Source organism: Parasteatoda tepidariorum, chromosome 4 (genome assembly GCF_982258835.1).
Source record: "Parasteatoda tepidariorum strain Cologne lab strain chromosome 4, Ptep-v5.0, whole genome shotgun sequence".
Classification (NCBI taxonomy): domain Eukaryota; kingdom Metazoa; phylum Arthropoda; class Arachnida; order Araneae; family Theridiidae; genus Parasteatoda; species Parasteatoda tepidariorum.
This window is the reverse complement of record NC_141758.1, coordinates 46,841,087-46,862,065: the sequence shown is the minus strand read 5'-3', so window position 1 is coordinate 46,862,065 and position 20,979 is coordinate 46,841,087. Positions and strand designations below refer to the sequence as shown.

At 29.1% G+C, this 20,979-nt stretch overlaps 1 protein-coding gene across 2 annotated transcripts in view; it reads right to left on the bottom strand.

The window, feature by feature from the left end:
- Positions 1-20,979, bottom strand: part of LOC107455049 (inactive dipeptidyl peptidase 10) — a 452,295-nt gene that overhangs the window by 97,263 nt on the left and 334,053 nt on the right. For both annotated transcript variants that reach the window (XM_016072453.4, XM_016072452.4), the window contains exons 4-6: positions 3,993-4,087; positions 1,325-1,399; positions 1,191-1,243 (exon numbers count right to left, since the gene is read on the bottom strand). In XM_016072453.4, the coding sequence (XP_015927939.1) occupies positions 1,191-1,243; positions 1,325-1,399; positions 3,993-4,087 (223 nt within the window). The remainder of the gene's footprint in view (positions 1-1,190; positions 1,244-1,324; positions 1,400-3,992; positions 4,088-20,979) is intronic.

Here is a 20,979-nt window from a genome sequence, read left to right as displayed (position 1 = left end):
TAACATTTGTAAATTTATGTTATGCTAAACTACGAAAAATTTTAAATCATTAATTGATTTCAATGAGATCTATATTGGTAGATAAAGCACCGAATTGGAACCGAAGAAGAATTTAATGAATTCTATGAACTAATTTCGTTTCACTATTTGTTCGTTTTAATGTCTGGATCAGGGATGGCAAACCTTTATACACCAACGTGCCATTTTTTCTAAAAAATTGCTTAATGAGGTCATAGACGTGCCGTCAAATAATTTTGACTTCGTGATGCGTGATTATACGTGATACGTATCACTATTATACGCGTAATTAAACTTAAAGTAACATCAGTGTGGCTTCTGTTGTTGCAGATTAGATGACAAATAACTTATGTTAGGTAGTAAGATGTTAGTTTAAGGGGCCGTTCAAAAAGTACGTACATCCCGAAGGGGGGGGAGGGGATTTGCTATTATGTACGGTTTTGTACGATGGGGAGGGGGGGAAGTATTATACAAAGTACGTACTTTATAAACATACACCAAATTTAAATTTGACTTTATCCTACACCCTCCTTAAGTAAATATTTAATTTTATTTAAAACATAATTATTTTAATTTTTATGAAAAAGGGGGGTAGACTAATAAAATGTACGTACTCTAAGGGGGGGGGGAGTAAGACCTTATGTACGGTAATGTACGAAGGGGGGGGAGGGGTTTAAAATTTCTCCATTTTTGTGTACGTACTTTTTGAACGGCCCCTAAGCAGGACTGTTAATTTTTTTTGCAAGTTGTTTATTGTGGCTTGTTTTTTATGGTTAACTGTTTTTTTAGAATTAATTGTTATTTTTTTTATTAATAATTGTTTATTATTTTGTTTGTTTTTTGGGAATTTTAATTTAATTGTTATATATGCTTCATAGTGTAATAACATTTGTGTGATAACAATTCGTAGTGTAATAGCAATTGTGATCAGTGGCGTGCCCAAAATATTGTGTAGCGTGCCATAAATGGCACGCGTGTCATTGATTCGCCAACCTTGGTCTAGATGATTCTTTTCAGCTCCGTAATAGTTAAAAATTAAAGGTTTGCTTCGTGTTTAAGAGCACAAACTTTTGATTTTTTATTTTCCTTGACAAAAAAAACTTCAAAGAAAACACCTTAAAGCAAAGTAATTATGTTTAAATATTGCTTGAAAATAAATGTAAACCACTTACTCGTTGCTTATGTTAAAAATTCTGTACTTAGCTAAAAATGAATATCTGTACATCTGTAAAGAAAAAAAATTTTAGTCACAAAAATAATTTGTTTTCATCTTTTTCTTGCAGTTTTTAGAGAGAAAATAGCTTACTTTTTTATAATCTATCGCCAGAAGAATATATTTTCTGTCTGGAGATAAAGAATACTCATGAACATTCATTTGTCTCTGTAAAAGATATTAGATATATATAGAAATGATGAAAGCAATTAATAATTATTACAGTGATGTACACAATTTTCACTCTAAATCTAAGAAGTATATAAAAAAAACGATTTTCAAAGCGTGACAAAATAGTAGCCTTCTCCAACAAAATGCCTATATCGCCTCTCTGAGGTGATAGACTTACTTCATTAGAACTCAATGGCAAATAAACAAAAGTAAAAAAAAAGTATGAGCGAGACATAAAATTATAAATTGTAATCTGACTATTTTATACACAGATTTAATTTATCATTTCCTTTCACAGCAGGGTGATAAGATTTGATGACAAAATAAACAGAAGTAAAAAAAGTAAGAAGGACACTCAAAACTATAAATTATGAGCTGACTATTTTATACACAGATTTAATTTATCATTTCCTTTCACAACATGGTAATAAGATTTGAAGAAAAAATAAACAGAAGTAAAAAAAGTATGAAAGACACTAATAATTATAAATTATGAGCTGACTATTTTATACACAGATTTAATTTATCATTTCCTTTCACAGCATGGTAATAAGATTTGAAGAAAAAATAAACAGAAGTAAAAAAAGTATAAAAGACACTCAAAATTATAAATTGTGAGCTGACTATTTTATACACAGATTTAATTTATCATTTCTTTTCACAGCAGGGTGATAAGATTTGATGATAAAATAAACAGAAGTAAAAAAAAAGTGTGAATGACTTTCAAATTAAAAATTGTGAGGTGACTATTTCATTCACAGATTTAATTTATCATTTCTTTTCACAGCAGGGTGATAAGATTTGATGATAAAATAAACAGAAGTAAAAAAAAGTTTGAATGATTTTCAAATTATAAATTGTGAGGTGACTATTTCATTCACAGATTTAATTTATCATTTCCTTTCACAGCAGGGTGATAAGATTTGATGATAAAATAAACTTAAGTAAAAAAAAAGTGTGAATGACTTTCAAAATTATAAATTGTGAGCTGATTATTTTATACACAGATTTAATTTATCATTTCCTTTCACAGCAGGGTGATAAGATTTGATGATAAAATAAACTTAAGTAAAAAAAGCATAAATGACATTTACAATTATAAATTGTAAGTTCACTACTTTATACACAGATTTTAATTTATCATTTTCTTTCCATGTTGCTGGAGGACTCAACAGCAGGGTGATAAGATTTTATGATAAAGCAAACAGAAGTAATAAAAAGGTATGAAAGAGACTCACAATTATAGATTGTGAAGATTCACAATTACATTGTGAAATGACTACTTTATGCGCGGATTTGGTTTTTTATTTCTTGTTTTGTTCATCTGTGTTGCCAGAGAACTCAACAGTAAGATGATACAGTTTTATGACGGCACACAGTTGATCTTAATAAAGTATTTTTTGCCCATGATAAATACAATATCATTTCAATATCAATACAATATCTTAATATTTCTAAAGATTAATTATTGTTTTCATTACATTATTTTTGATTACAGAAAAACATTGGTGTCGATTCAGGCTATTTATCATGAAAAAAAAAATTAAAGATGTTTTTTACAGCTAAGTATGGTGCTTGCAGGTGGTGGAACAAAAATATCATTTTATAAAGATTTATCAGCTGTAAAATTTTATGTTTCTTAATATTTTAATATGTGTATTAAAGTGGTATAAAAAATCATTTTCAGTTTTTAATTTATAGATATTTTTATTTTATCTTTTTAACTAATGATATCATATTATTAAATAATTTTTAGAACTTCTATTTTTAATTGTGATGAGATCGGGATAGTAGATTACAGACTTCTAAAAAATAGTTTTAACCCCTGTATGATAAATACACAATACTTGCATTTGTTATAAAAATATTTAACAAGTTTAGTAAAAAAGGGAATGTTTTTTTTAATGCTGCAACCTATTGGAAACAATATTTTTAAATGAAAATTAATATTTACATTGAATTAATAATATTCGATTGTCTTAATCTTAAAATAAACTAAGAGCCACATAAGTGTTTTAACACTTATTTTATCTATTTTAACAAGGATAATACTTTAGAATATCACTAGTAGGTATTCCAGAAATATAATAGTTGCCGTACTGAAAAGTTTTAAATAATAATTGTGATTGAAACTTATCAATGGTGGAATACATCCAACTCCATATGATCATTTCTTATATTTTAGAAATTTAATTGACAAAACAACTATATTTTTGAAAAACTACTTACGCTTATTTCACAATTTTTTTTAATTTCATGGCATACCAAAAAGAATTGAAGTAAGCGAGCTGTAAGCATTACTTTAATTTATTACTAAAACAAGAGTCTTTTTTCATTATATTATTTTTTCTCAATCAGTTTTATAAAATGCATTTTGTAAAGAAATGCTGTCGGTATTGAATATTAGCAAATGGAACCGAGCATTTTTCATGTTTTTTTTGTCGTTTAAGAAGACAGAATAAAAATAAAATAAAAACAATGCATCTCATTCCTTAATTAACTAAAGAAACAATGCTTTGTAAAACAAAGCTATCGATTCTATTTATTAAAAGAAGTAAAACTTTCAATTCTTTTGTGAAATATTACTTACAAATGTTGTATTAGGCATTATTACAGTTTTTTTCATAGTTTCAACATCATATATCGTTGCGGCACCATCAGCATCTCTGAATAAAAACTCATAATCTGCAAGAAAAAGAAAACTATATCTCAATAAAGGAAAATATGAATAACTTCTCTTCAAGCTTTGATAAAACATAAGAAAAGCAAGAAATGCAAAAATTCTATCTTTGCTTTCACTTTGAAGTTGTATTAAATTTTTCTCTTATCTAAAAAAACTTAATATCGCATCTTATATTTTTCAGAGTGCTCTGAATTTAAATTTTTTTTAGATTTTCGTTGCTACGAATTCCTTTTATCAGAAGAAATTTGAAGTGATATATTGAAAGGCACTGCGAGTTAATGTATTGATGAAAATTGAAGATTATTGAAAAGAATCTTAGAAGATGAAAGTAATTAAAAAACAAAATCTTCAAAGATACATTTTTGCATTAAAAGTAGCATAAAATTTAAACGTAAAAATTGTTGCTAGCTCTACCTTAATAATGCGGTAACTTTAAAAGGGTAGTATTTAAATAATAAAAAGCGTAGAAAAGATATTGCATCTTTTCATTTACTGAAAATAAAAAAATACTTTCTAACGAAAATAAAAAAATAACGCAAGCATAAAAGTATTAGAAAATATAAATATGTCGGTATCGTTGCAAACTGAACCCTCCTTTTTTTGCTAAATTGCTTTCGTTTTTGTTAAATTAACAAAAAGATATGGTTTTATAATTTATGATAAAATTTTTTAAATATGGTAATTTTTGGGTAAAATTTATCTTTCAGCTCTGAATTATATGTTAAAAGTGGAGTAATAATTGTTATAGTTTCGAAAATAAGAATTTCCGGTAAACCATTGCCATATGATCAGAAAATAACCAAATGAATAGTTTAAACACCATATACTATTCTTATTTATTAACCGACATTATATTTATTTTTACTAGAAATGTAACTGCCATACAGTGCGGTAATTTCTCCTTGTAGGACTCGAAATTTCGACTAATTATAGTGCTTAAATTTTAATTGCAGCTGCATCTCCAATCGTAATGCATGCTTCAATATAGTAGACTTCAGACTTCTAGGAGTAGAACGTCTTGCCATTTGTTTGCCAAAAAGAATTTAGGGTCTATTGAAATTCTGACTATCTTTTAAATAGCAAGAGAACTTGAATTTCGGTGGCATTTCAGTATCTGATGACAATATAGGAGTCGTCTTCTGATCGCGACGAAGAGAATTTGAATTAATTTTATCCCAAATCGAAAAGTTCGTCAATAAAAATTTCATCTACTTTCTAAATGGGAAGGTTTCTTTGTCAACTGCCTTTCTGTACCCCATAACAATACAAAGTTTAAAAGTCTCCTTAATGTTACGAGCAGATTTTATCACAATTTCATTCATAAACGGAATTTATAGTCAATAACAATTCAAAAAACTTTCCCAATAGCTAAAGTGTTCTAATTTCAACTACACCTCTGGTGCCTCATAACAATACTTCGACTTCTAACCGTTAGAAGCAGAATTTATGGCCAAAGGTCGGTGGCCGATTTATGGCCTTTCTTTTTCATTTTAGAACGCACGCTAGTACACATTCAGAACAATTTTTTCTTGCTTTTTAGTTCACTTGAAAAGCGTAGTTTCTTAAAAATCTATATTATATAATACACCAATAGGTATTTAATAATTTCTTTTTCGCGTTGGCAACAAGGAATTGAAATATCAAGCAAGTCGGCAGTCATAAACATGAAACACAAAACAACATCTAATAAAAAGACACCAACTAAATAAAATCTATAATATCATAATCGAATTATTTCCACCTTGATGTGCTTTTTCAGTTATCATAAATGAAGCTTTCAGCAATGTATTTCTAAGGTGATATCATTTAATTCGTTACTTAATTTAGTTTAACTCCGACAGTATTTTGAAACTGATGTAAAATTTACTATTGTGTATGTACAGTGCACAAAAAAATGAAAGGCCTAGAATAACTTTAAATCTAATGATCGTATATAAACTTACTGTGAGGAGAAAAATATTCTAGCAAAATTACCGTGAATTATGGTAAGGAAATTTCTGAATAAAACACAAAACAAATCTAATTCTGGTTTTTAAACCAAAGTGTACGGTATTTAAAGCATCCATTCGTTAATTTTTTCGTTCAAATATGGTAACGGTTTACCAGATATTTTAGTTTTTAAAATTATAGTTCTTATTACCACGCAATTATTATAAATACAAAACTGAAAAGTAAATTGAACCGAAAAAGTGTTTTTTTTTATATCATGCTTCAAGGGGTCTGGTTCATTTCATCGACAATCACTTCATCGACAGGCCGTTTCATCGACACCACTTCATCGACAGGCCATTTCATCGACTAGGTCATTTCGTCGACAGGCCGTTTCCTCGACAGGGTCGTTTCGTCGACAGGCCATTTCGTCGACAAGTCATTTCGTCGACAAGTCATTTCGTCGACAAGTCATTTCGTCCACAGGGTCATTTCGTCGACAGGGTCATTTCGTCGACAAGTCATTTCGTCGACAGGTTCATTTCGTCGACAGGGTCATTTCATCGACAGGGTCATTTCGTCGACAGGGTCATTTCGTCGACAGGGTCATTTCGTCGACAGGGTCATTTCGTCGACAAGTCATTTCATTGACAAGGTCATTTCGTCGACAGGGTCATTTCGTCGACAGGGTCATTTCGTCGACAAGTCATTTCATCGTCAAGGTCATTTCGTCGACAGTGTCATTTCGTCGACAGGGTCATTTCATCGACAAGTCATTTAATCGACAAGGTAATTTCATCGACAGGGTCATTTCTTCAAAAGTCATTTCGTCGACCGGGTCATTTCGTTGATAGTGTCATACGTAAATCTGAAACTATTTTAGAGATTTAATCTAAATATTTCTATTATTAATTAGAAAAATGCAATTATTTAATTTTTATACTAAAGTAAAATTCTTTATGGCTGTGTATTGTTCCAATTGGACTAAAAGAAGTTCGCTTTTTAAATTAATTAATTGGTAGTTGAGAAGTGTTTAAACGGTTCATGTATCGAAATCTACTTTTCTATATCTAAATCGTAATAGCTCGACACTTATTTTCGGGATTGGTAAGGATTGTCTTCAGAACATTACCAAGCATTATATCCGGACCGTGGTCAACAGTTAATATAGTGTGACGTTAACAATCAAATTGTTCTTAATATCAAATCAAATTAATAAAATATATTTTTAGAATTAAAAGTAATAAAAATATATTACAATGAAATTTTAGACACTATTTCAAGGAGGGGAAGCTAAATTTATTGCTGTAAAAATTTTCAACATTTTTACATAAATTTTAACAAAAACATAGACTTCAGTCGAATTCTCACAGAAATGAAAATAGTCATAGACCTAATTATTATATCTGAATAAGTAGAAAAAAAATTCTAGGTTTTTTATGATGGAAAAGTAATTTCTTAATGTTCACTTTAATTGCATAATGTTCACTTAAATTGCTTTAATTCCATTCAATTCACTTTAATTGCTTAATTAAATTTTTTTTCAGCATCTTAAACATTAGGACAGGAATATGCTTTTTCGAACAATCGAACTGAGTCTTAGTTTCGTTACTACTATTAGAGATTTCGAAGAACAATTGGAATGCAAACTTGATGTTTAGGTATTTACCGAGGCGATTGTAGATTCCTACAATATTTAAAGTGCTACTCACCCTACCAAAAAGAAGAACATGCGTAACGTTGCAAGCGTGTTAGTGTTTGCTCTTCACAAAATGTGTTTTTTCTATGAATAGTGAATTTAATAATAGTATTAATTATTAAATTCTAATCTAATACTATCAAATTATACTATTTTGAATTATACTATTATTATAATTAAATAATAATAGTATAATTTAATAAGAATAATAATAGTAGTAAATAAATGATGAATTAATTCATTTTTTATTTGCAGGATTTAAATTAGACACATTTTGTTTAAAAGAGAATTAACAAGAAGTCAAACCTGGAATTTAAACGTAAGAATAAATAACTCTTACTCTACAAAAAAGAAAAGAAAAATCTTGCAATTAAAATTTGACCAATTTTTTACTAGTATAATTGCTGAAAGTTTTGACTGATTTTCTGTACAGGATGAAAACACAATTTTCAAACTCTTACTGACCACTATTAGCACGATTTATCACCAATCAAAATTTTGATTATTTTCGGCCTGAACAAGCCAGGAGGCTCAAAGTTAAAATGCAGAAAAAATGAAAATAAAAAATGCATATATATTTAAAATATCAGGTTTGTTCAGTAGACTACAAATGAGAAAAAAATTTATAAAAATTTTCACGCATAGCAAAAACCACAAGGGCAAAATTTCACAAAAAATTCTATCAACATTCAAAATTCCACTTTTTTCGTTTTGGTAACAAAAATTCACATTTCTTTTTCAGAACACATATCAAACATAATATTTAAAAACATTTCCATTTCCGATTACACTTTTTAAAGGACTTTCCTTAGTGCTCGCCTTTAAAATACATACTCTCACTGCAAATTTTATTTATTTAAATAAATTTTTATTCTCTGGCAAATCGAAAAGAAAAACATTTTAATATTTGAGTAAAAAAGCAAGTTTGCTACTAAACTTATTTTAATAAAATATTAATGAGAATAAAATCAGATGCATATGGATAACTCTCCTCAATTATAAACACAAAAGACAATTTATTTGTTATATCATAATAAATTGCGTTTTTTTCCCAAATGTTTTAGATCATAAAAACCAATTAGACAGGTTTCCTCCCCTCCTCTGATTTGGAACCATCTTTTATATCATTTCGATTCCATCGTATACCGAGGATGTGGAGTCATTGTGAGTTTTTTCTTTTTTTTTACATTAACGAAGTTTATTTTATAAGGTAAAACAGCTTATAAATGTTTAGGGAGCATATAGGATAAAATACATATTAAACTATTAAGCACCAAAACATTATAAATAATTAATTGAATAAGAAATAAAATAAACTGGAAATGTGAGAACAAGACTTTTGTTTCAAACAATATTTCATTTAAATTTCACAAGAATTGTCAGAAACTTCCCTCTTCAGCAGCATAGCTAACAAAGACATGAGGAAGAGGGTTAGAACAAAATTTTTTTCAAGTTGGATTTTCATTTTATTTTTCCCCACATGCATTTTTCCCTCAATATTTTTATAATGCTAGGAAGTTCCGCCCCTTGCTCACTTCGCTCACCAACCTTCGTAATAGCCACTCATACAACTTATATTGTTTTTCTATATATCGATATTTTTTTTAAAGAGAAAATATATAAATATTGAAATTTTATGTAAGAAAATTTCATTAATATGTCAATAGTAACAAAATTAACGATTACTTGCATATGAAAAAAAAAATCAACTAAGCTTGAAAAAACACCGGGAATATATAAATTTTTGATAAAACAAGAAGTAATTTTACTATCTAACTGTCTAAAAGATTTGTGTTTTTCGGATTGAATTCTGCGTAAACCATTGTTATCATTGTAAAAGTTTGTTCCTTTTCTTTCTCTTTTTTTTTGACAAGATTTTAAACTGTATTAATGCATTTTACTCATTGTGAGGGAATATTATATAAATATAATTTTCCCTTTATCGACAGAAAATTTTTGCAGCGGAAATGGCCTGTTAACGAAAAGACCTTGTCATTGAAATTACTTATCGACCACAAGGTTTCATTATCTCACAGATTCATTATATACCGTCTTTTTTTCCTTTATAATTTCACTCGTCATTCACTCCCTACATCAAGAATCATTTACAATAGTTTTGCAATTGCTTTTGCGATGTTACTCTACAATAATGTTCATTAGAAATTAATCTTAGAAATAAATGTGTTAAATATGACTGGAAAAAAATTGTGTAATATACAACTTAAATGTGATGTGAATAGAGGAGTAAGCAATTTTCAAATAAAATGCTTTTTTCTGGCAACTTCAACATACTATTAAGATTTTGCATCAGGCTAGGTTTAAAAAATTTCTTCATAAACATACTAAAATACAAAGAAGTGGAAGGGGCATAACGTCTAATGTAAAAAATCATAAAACGAGTTTCAAAATTACGCATGACTTTGCCTACAAAATAATCTTTTCTTAATATTGTTGACGAAATGACCTTGTCGATGAAATCACCCGGTCGACGAAATGACCCTGTCGACGAAATGACCCTGTCGACGAAATGACTTGTCGACGAAATGACCCTGTCGACGAAATGACCCTGTCGACGATATGGCCTGTCGAGGAAACGATCCTGTCGACGAAACGGCCTGTCGACGAAATGACCTAGTCGATGAAATGGTCTGTCGATGAAGTGGTGTCGATGAAATGGCTTGTCGATGAAGTGATTGTCGATTAAATGAATGATGATCTGTCGACGAAATGACCCTGTCGACGAAATGATATGTCGATGAAATGACCCTGTCAATGAAAAGACCCTGTCGACGAAACGACTTGTCGACGAAATGACCCTGTCGATGAAATGAACCTGTCGACGAAATGACCCTGTCGACGAAATGACCCTGTCGACGAAATGACCCTGTCGATGAAATGACTTGTCGACGAAATGATACTGTCAATGAAAAGACCCTGTCGACGAAATGACTTGTCGACGAAATGACCCTGTCGACGAAATGACCCTGTCGACGAAATGACCCTGTCGACGAAATGACTTGTCGACGAAATGACCCTGTCGACGAAATGACTTGTCGACGAAATGACCCTGTCGACGAAATGGCCTGTCGACGAAACAACCCTGTCGAGGAAACGGCCTGTCGACGAAATGACCTCGTCGATGAAACGGCCTGTCGATGAAGTGGTGTCGATGAAATGGTGTGTCGATGAAGTGATTGTCGATGAAATGAATGCGACCCACTTCAAGCTATTTCGATAAAAAAACAAAACTTTAACGCAGACAACTTTACAAACTAACAAAACTTTAAAGCTTTAAACTTTAACTTAACTGGCCATGTTTTATTGTTAATTTCACAAAAATCATTACCAAAGCCCTGCGGTAAAAATTATCAAGATTTTTGTTGTTCCCATCGTATTAAAAAAAAACGGTAAATTTAACCATATTCTGGTAGTTTTGACCTTATTTTTTTCTCAGATCAGATCTTCACACTTTTGGACTCAATGGTTACAAATATGCTAATTACTTAATGCGGATGATATTTTAAGTTACGATATCAAACACAAACATACTTTTTTTCCCGCAGATTACGATTTCTAACCTCAAAATATGGGGAATAGCCGTTAGGCCATTGTCGTGTCTATTTGTTGTGAATCCACTATGATTCAATATTCTTTTCTTTAACTCGTTATGGAATAACAATGAATAAAATAAGAATATTTGAAACCATTAAAGGTGAACGAAAAAAAGGATCGGAAAGCAAAATTGACGAGCACTTTTATACACCAAATGCATAAGAAAACCCCAACTTTAAATGAGGCTTTTCAAATAAAAACATCATTTGAAATTTTTTCCACTTCGCGTCTTCCAAACCTGGCCTGATTTCACTTCAGTTGTACTTCAGTTAACAAAAAATCAAAATGGCGTCAGCAACATAACAAGCGGAAAAGAAAGCGATAACCGTTGCAGCAACTTGGATGATAGTCATTTGATAGTTGAAGGCTGTGTACTGGAAGAGGGAACATGAGGTAATGAATGATTTTGAACGAAAATCCTTTTTATGAGAATTTGAAAATGGCCCAAATAATATAGTTTGTGTTTCCAAGAGCGATGAGAGAAAAGGAGATGCTTGTTGTTTCCGGAAATGAGAGTACTTTGTTTCAGATCCTATAAAGTGGTTTTATATCTTTATCCTTAATATCTCTAAATTGATAGAATTGAGTAACATTGCAAGAACTTATTTCGTGAGTTTGGGAGAAGGATACAGATTTTGTTCTAAGAAGTAAAAAAATAAAACGCTCCTATTAATTCTAATTTTTTTAGTATTTTCAAATTATATCACTTCAAATTATATTACTTGCCAATTGAAGAAGGGTTCACTCTCTTAATTAATCAATAAGATACCTCAACAAGAGCAGGAACAGAATTGAAATTTTAAAGTAACTACAATTTTAATTTCATCTTTTATTTAATTTTAAAATGAACTTTTTTAGAATTTTATATGTTTTAAAACATCACCTCTCTTTTAAAAATATTTTTTAAAGAAAATAAAAGCAAAAGTATGCACATTAGAGGTAACAAATTAATATTAAAGCGAAGAAGAAATAAGCAGCGTAATCAAAACATAACGAACCATTAGTAAGAAAGGCAAGTTTTTTTTAAAAAAAAACCTGATTGATAGTAGAGATAATTTAAATAATTGCCTTTAAAGCCCTTTTCAATAATTGAATAATAATAATTTCCAATAATTGCCAATTACTAGGAATGGATTTGTTTTTATTACATTACTCATTATAATGCAAATAAGTATACAGAGATTTGCGTGACTGGCGCACTTTAAATCTGGCAGATTACAAAGTCCTCCCTGTTCTCATAACAAATGAAACCTCTGGGGGTACTGAATTGGTGATTGGTCGTTCTCTGGTTCAGGTCAAAATTACGATCTGTGGATGAATGAATGGATATATGAATGGGTCCACCCTATAAACGGGCTGTAACATATGTGTGGCTGAAGTCATATTCTTGGCCATAGATGGCGACACTGAAAAACAAGAAACGCACTCTTTGCTTTACAATTCCCTTGGTTTCACCAAGTAGGTTTTTTGACATTGGCACGTGGCATTCGAAACAACAACATATTTTTGAACTGAATGAAATTGTTTAATCATATAGTGACTTCCAAACTTTAATGAAAATTCCAGTTAAAAAAAAAACAAATATATTTTTGAAGAAAATTTTGATTTTTTAAAAATTTTTTTGGATTTCTAAAACTAGTTACTAAAATGAAACAGTAATTATTTTTTAAGGGAAAACTGTTTTAGAGAAAATGAGAAAGCTTGTATATAAATTACATTATATAGCTTAAACTAATTTAAACGGTTACTCAATTTCGATAAATATCTTTAACTCACATATCTTTTCAGTGTAAGAAAATACCGAAAAAAAAGTAAAACGTGAAAATGAGTTAAAAACGGAACAAATTAAGTACTGATAGGAAATTGGATAACTGTGAGTGGAATTTAGATCGAAAATTAGAAAATCGTTAGAGAAAAAAAGGTGGATCATTGTAAGTAATGGGTAAGATTAAATGGCTATTGAATTTGTTCGTGTTCAAAAAGTAAAGTATTAAAGTTCAAGTTCTGCTCAACTAAAATACTTCCCTTTTATAGATATCTAGATACCCTTTGAATGAAGTATTGGTTTCTAGTTTATGTTCTGACAAAAAGAAATGATAATCCAAGGAAGGAGGGAATTACAATTTCTCTGGAAGATATTTTTCGCAATGAGGATGATACGGGGGTAAAAAATAAAATGAATTTAATTTATTTAACGATGAATTAGTATAAGAAAAGAATAAACGCAAATGAAGGAAGGGAATAAATATGAAATAAGGGAATAAATATGAAGGAAGGGAATAAATATGAAGAAATAATTAAGGATATTTATAAGGATTAATTAAGGATTTATAAGGATTAATAAGGATTAATTAAGGATATTTGTAGTAAAATCAAAATTTTTGAAAAATATTAAGACACGAAATAGAATGTTATAATGTGGAACCGTAAAATCCTTGAATCACTCTAATTCAATGAATATTACTGTAAAAATTAAGGTATAATATTTTACGGTAAAAATGGATTTTACGGCAAAAGGGATTTTACGACAAGAAGGATTTTACGTATGATGTAAGGATTTTACGTAACTACCCCAAGTACCAGTACTTTATACCGTAATTTGTTCCGGAATTTTTTAAAGTAAAGTGTAAAAAAACTTTAAAATTCGGAAACAACAGTTGTACTGATTAATCAGCATTTAAAAAATTTTATAAAAAAGTATTGCTGTTCAAATACCACCTACATAGTTTTATCTTACTTAACTATAACAAATTCTTTATTTATTAAATTAATATCTAAAAACATTTCTATAAAACTTATTAAAGATGTTCTAAATTAGTCAACCCTCAAAGAAGCATATGAAATTTCGATAAAAAGATAACATTATATGAATTATTTGTTTACTTGAAACAAAATTATATTTTCTATAAGCTAATTATCTTAATTGTATTATCTTGCTTTTATACGGAGTCTTTATACTATTCATATTATACTCTCCTCAAGAATTAAAAATAATTGAGGAAATTAAAATACGCCAATCGAATGGCAAAACAAATTTAAATACTTAGCAATTTTATAATTGCTTTTAGATTATAAATAATTTTAAATTCTTCCTAGATTTCAAAATCAGAGTTTCTAAAAAGAAAATTTGCAAAATTAATGTTCTAAATTGCATGAAAATTTAACACAAATGTTTCTTTTGATTTTTCTAATTTAAATATTATTATGATGACTGATTTTTAATATGATAATATATATATAACTATAAAAATTAATTCGTAGCAACTTTTAGAAAATAACTCGTAGCGCTACATTTTAATTAAAATATAATATTTTCATGGATATTTTGTTCTGTGAATTCTTCATTTCTTATATTTTTATTTCCGCTTCCCTATAATTAAATTAGTTCAATCTCTAATTCCTATCTTCATTATTTTTATTATTATTAATCTAATTTTCTCTGTCTGTATAAAACGTTGATTTCAGGAAATGAAAGAAAGGCTGTGATTTTTATCTTTCATTCAACGTTTATGTCAGATACCCTGAAAGATAGATTGTTAGAAATGTTAGGAACATGTAATAAATATTCTTTCAATATTTAATGAATAATATCCTTATATTTTTGTTTTTTCCTGACTCTCCATTGTTAATATGTTTTAGGTGATGTTAATGTTTCTCATTTGGTAGAGCATGAATGGAAAATTGGTAAATAGAAATATACATTAAACAGAATGTTTATATGTAGGTCTGAATATATGTATGTTATACAAAACTGCAATTCTGAACCCATCGGCGCAAAATTTGGTGAACATGCGTTTAAAGATATGGCACACCTAAATGCTTCTGTTAAAACTCTCCCCGACCACCGGTTGGAGGGCTATATCCCAAAGAAATGTTCTTTTATACGCCAAATATTTTATAACATGAGTAATTCGCCAAATTGCTGCTCTAATAAATCACAATTTAGTCTTATCGAACGTTAATATAAATTATTTATATTTGGTTTATTTTTTTACATTAGGTTGTCACAACTAAACTCAATGCTCATAACTCCGTGATGTAGCGTGTTAAAGTCACCGAATTCATATTTTAAAAGATATATGAAACTATGTGTTTCTTATATTAATACTTACGCGTTAATTGATGCAAGTTTCTAAAAACTAAAATGATAGAAATTCAACAGAAAGAAAGGTTAAAAATAAATTTTGATGCTTAATTGTCGTGATATTGAATAATAATTAGTCATGTATTTATTTCTATTGGATTAAAACGTGAGCCGTTCTAATTATTAACACAATGCATGCAGGCAACTTTCCCCGAAAAATGTATTACAACAGTCAGAGATAAAAATTTTGAAAAGTGATAAGCATGATTTCATACATGCTGGACCAAACTTTGTCGCTATAGCTACAACTTCAATTTTAAAAAAATTAAGACTAGTGATTGTAGTACTGATTGCATATATATTGAATCATTTATTTTTGTGGGTAGAAATCACAAGTGGATAATTTTTTCGAAAAACAGAGCGATAGCGAAGTAGTTTTGCTACCCCTTTTTAAACTTGTGTATAAATTTAAGAAATTTCAAAAACGTACTTTTACGGGATCCACTTGCAATGTGTTAAAAATAGAAATATATGCATTCGCTCTTTTTGAAATTGAATTAAAATTAACTATCTGATTTATTTATTAAAAAAGACATAAAGAATGAATAAATTTATGAAATAAAGGAAATTTAAAAGCTAGGAAATATGCAATTCCTATAATGGCCTCACAGGAAAATCGCGGTATATTCTGGATATTACATTTTAAATAATACTATATCCACAGTGGGCCCAAAAAATGGATCACCCTGTATAACTTTTGATCTAATGATCTGATCTAAGACACTTCTTGCCAAAAATTTATCTACTTATATCCTCTTCTTTTTCATATTCTGGCTTTTGTCACTGTTTTATTTTATCCCCGGTGTTGAACAGCAGATTTAAATCAGATTTACAAATATCAGAATCAAAATACGATTCGAGAGTCTGTTAAATATCAGTGATAGAGATGAAATAAATTTAATGAATAAAAAGTAGAATACATACAAAAGAATGCGCTTCTGTTAAAATAAAAAAATAAAGAAAAATAAAATTTAAAAAAATAACGAAACAAGTTTAATTGTGGAAAAATGGCACCTAAAATGCATGAAAACTACATGCATCACAGTCAAGAAACACTAAGTGTGCTTAGTTGCCTTTTTAAATGGTAAATTACTATTTTCTTTTAATGTGTAGTTTGCCAAACCCCAATCAAACGTTTTTGGATTCAAACACTAGTGCCATTTCACCATAAACTAAACTAAAACCTAAAATATTTTTTACATTACTTTATTATTACTTATCTTATATCCTTATGAACGTTATTATTCCTCATCTCACAATAAATACGCAAACAAAATCTTAGTTCAAAAGTTCAGACTTTCTGTTTGACTTAATAATTAACGTATTCCACCAAACTAACCTACCAAACTAAAATAATCTAACATAAACATTTACACACTTCTGATTTTTTAAACCATTGTTTAAGTTAAGCTAGTTCTTCTTAAACACTTAACATTAAATCTAGATCTTTTATCAAACTTCCTTCCCACATCAATTTCTTCCTTAATAAATACACAGGAAAAGATAAAGCAAACGTTTTCCAGTCGAAAAAACCATACTCTTTCGTAAAGCTGGCAGGTATATGCTTTTAATAATGTCTCGCCACCTTTATTCGGAGATCGAAAACATTGATAAAATTTCTTGTAGGTTGAACAGTTCGTGCTTGCTTTATCTGCTTTATGCCTTCTTACAGTCAAGATAGCTTTGAAACAGTTTGCTGATCTAAGAAAAATATGCTCTTTTCTCATCAGAGTTAAGCGAAGTAGAAATCTTCCAGACTCAAGCAAATAGTGAAAAACCATTTTCTGTTTTCTGAAATCTTTATCGGAGTTTGTGCTAGAATAAGAAAATACAGTAGAGCGATTTGTGGTGTATTTCCGCCTTTTTCAAAAGCTTTTAGAATATAAAGTCTATTTTTTGTGTGTGAAAGGAAACGATTTATATTTTATTTTGGCTTTGGATATAGTTTTTGAACTTAAAAATCACTTGAATAATGCATTTAAGCAATACCTAGCAAGAAAATAGCAGTAAGAAAACTGAAGCTTAATATTAAACATGACGGTTATTGTTTACATTCGGGTATAGAATTCAAATTTGTTCTTCAGTTAAAGGCAGCTTTAATAACTCTTAGTAATTCGAGAAAAACAGACCACGTCTTTTCTAATTTCGTTTTCTTTCGCATTTTGGAACTTAAATGTTTTTGCATTTCTTATAGTCAGATATTTTTGTTATTAATAACACTGAAAAATTTCTAATACATGAAATCTACAAAGTGAACGATTTTTGGTAGATCGGTTTTTAGAACACATATATAATAATTTATTTGCTTGAACCAAAAATAAAATTCGACGAGCGTTCTAAAAACTTTCTGTAATAGAGAAGAGCGAAGAAAAATAAATTTCAAACCAACGTTGGCTTTGAACCTTGAACCTCATGAATGAAAATTGCACACTTTCACTTTGTACACTTTGTATTTATGGACCATTAAATTTGTTACAATATATTTTCCGTTTTTAAAACAGGGTAAAAGGCTTTTTCGAATAATTTTAGAACCTTTGAAGTCGCCTCATGCTTTTAAAAATGCAAAGAAAAACATTTCATTTGATATCAAAACTTTATGTTACATTCGGAGCTTTTTCATTGATTGTACAACGGAATACTAAATCGCACTTTAAAAGATGTTGCAAAAGATATCGAATGTTGTTGAGAGCACAATATAGCAAAATAAAATGGCAAAAAAAGCGAATGGTGTAGCTGAAGCTTTATTTGCAACTCGATACATGTCTGCATCTCTGTTTAAGATTATTCTCTGAGTTAGAGTCAAAATAGTTTTTTCAACCAACTTTTCTAAATTACAACCTGAAGTTAGCTTCTTATTTTATACGTTTCTAATTTTCAATTTTAAGTATAATTAAGTTTTTACAGCACATATTTTAGTTTATGTAGACAAAAATTGCAAAAATAAATTAAAACTGGGAACAATTTCAAATTTTAACAGAAATAGCAAAAAATATTAAGTCTTTGTAAAGAAATTATATTTTGGGTTGACACAAAAAGTGACAAATGTGGTGGAAGAAGAAGAAAAAATAACCTTAAAGATTTTTACATACGTGATCTCAGATGTACAAATTAATAAGTGTAAATAATATTTTAAGCTACGAAATCAGTTAAAAACGTACTTTTTCTGAATAAACATGTCTTTATTTTGACGCATTTTTATTCCCTGCCATCAAAATATAGGGTATATATGGTCTGAAATCAAAGGAAAATTTTATCTCAAAAATTTGGACAGGAGAGTAGTCGGAAGTTTGATCCCCGTTACCTTATTTTTAATTTTTGCGTATTTCACTGCATCCCAAGAACTTTTTAAGTGATTTGAAACGTTTTTGCACACAATTATAATTTTGCAAGCAATTTGTTTATCCAAGCATAATATAGTGCAAATAATTTTAACTCATATTTTTTCATCATTTTGTTTAATAGCAAAAAAATTTAAATTCTAAGAAATACAAATTTTCACATCATTTTTAAAAAAAATTTAATTATTGTAGCAAAATATGACCGAATTCGGTCAAATAGTTACTGAAAATTTGAATTTTAAATGAGCGAATTTTCAGAAATGGTTTTACTAAGAAACTACTTCGTCGAGTTCTTTCAAATTTTGTATTTTGCCATATAGAATTACGTTTTTTAAAATGAAATGATAATTCTTTTTTTCTTTTTAAAAATCATAAAAAATAATTATAATCAAAATTTATTTTTTTGCAATAAATTATCTTTGGATTAACAAAATTTATAAGTGAGTGAAAACCTATTTTTGATACACTTAAAAAATTTTCGAGATGAGACAACATATGAAAAAAGTGAAATTAACATTATGGGGAGCAAACTTTCGACAGCTCTTCGGACGAAACTCATTCCAGATTAAGAATACCGAATTTCATATAATTTGAAGATAGAGAAATTCGGATTCATCAGGAGAAAAATATTTTTATTCAGAGAAGGTACGTTTTCGTGTCTGATGTCGTAACTTAAAATGTCGTCTTCGCTAATTAATTATCATATTAAAAGTAGGTCGTCCCTATAAGCTTTAAGATTGAGTCCCATTAGGTAAAAATCAAATTATTCGGAACAAAAGTTTCAAAGTGTTCTTTATTATTTATTTTTCCGTACTGTACGTTGCACAAAGAAGAGAACACATTAAACAACTTTTGATGCAATTCTCGTATTCTCACGTATTAAGACTTAATCTCAATGGTTCTCGTGAATGGCAATAAATAAGTACGGCGTAATTTTTCGTTACAAAATCAGACACAAAAACATGCTTTCTGCTGATATCTTATCCTATTTCAACAGATTTGTGTTTTTGACTATCAAAATATGGGGGCTAATCGTTAAATGTTTTAAGGACTGATACAATGATTCTTAGAGCTTAATGGTTCTTCAATGCTTTCGACTGTTCAGACAGTTTTAGTACGTACAATATTTTTTTTTACTAAATCAAGTTTTATATTTTTCCCTCCACAAAATTACAAAGATGATATTGAATTTATAATTGTGACAGAATGACACAATGACTCTCCAATGTGGGGCTATAATTATCAACTATGTCAAACTTCATCTATCAAAAGGTACCTCTAAATAGAATCAAGTTAACTTGTTTTATATACTGGGGAATTAGTATTTAATATTTGTAGTGGTAGTTACGCCACACTATTCTTTTTATTAGCAACTATATTTCTCCTTTTTTATGTTTCCAAACTTTCATGATCAAATCCCTTGCATATTCAGATTTCAATATCTTCGCCGATGTCAATAAATCACGTCTATGTTATTTCTCTAGAAACGACACAAATATTTCTTTTTTCCTCCAAGATCACTAGTATTCAGTTTTGACCTTTCTTCTGACATTAGTTGTCAGTAAATTGGGTGTATGGTCTGAGTCTAGACCAGCAGAATCATCAATGATTTAATTAAAAACTAGATTTACCGCAATTGAGAAATAAAACTAGTACAGAACCTGTTATCCGGAAATCAGAATACCGGAAAACCAGAAAAGCGGAACGAAATTCGATACATTTTCCCGCCATTTTAAAAAAAAAATATTTTTTTCCTCAAAAGATTTCAGAATTCTTTCTTTTTTAAAAGAAGTTTACCATCATTTTAGAAATAATCATTTGTTCCTCACACTGTCAAAAGAGGTAAGAGTTTTTTTCAAATTATTCTAATTATATATATATTTTTTAGTTGAGTTTGACAATAAAAAAAACGGCTTTTTGTAGCAATTCAGAAAACCGGAAAAATCAGTTATCCGGAATAGCGATGGTCCCGATCGTTCCGGATAATCGGTTCTCTACTGTATAATCAAAAAATATATTCTTTCATTATGCCGCATCCAAAACAATTTACAACCTTTTCTAAACAAAAGCCAGTCTCGTTCTGCTCTAAAATAAATAAAAAATAAAAATCACACGCGGTGTTTCTGTTTTTGGCGGTGCATGTTTCATTCTTAATAATGTTTTTTTGCTTTA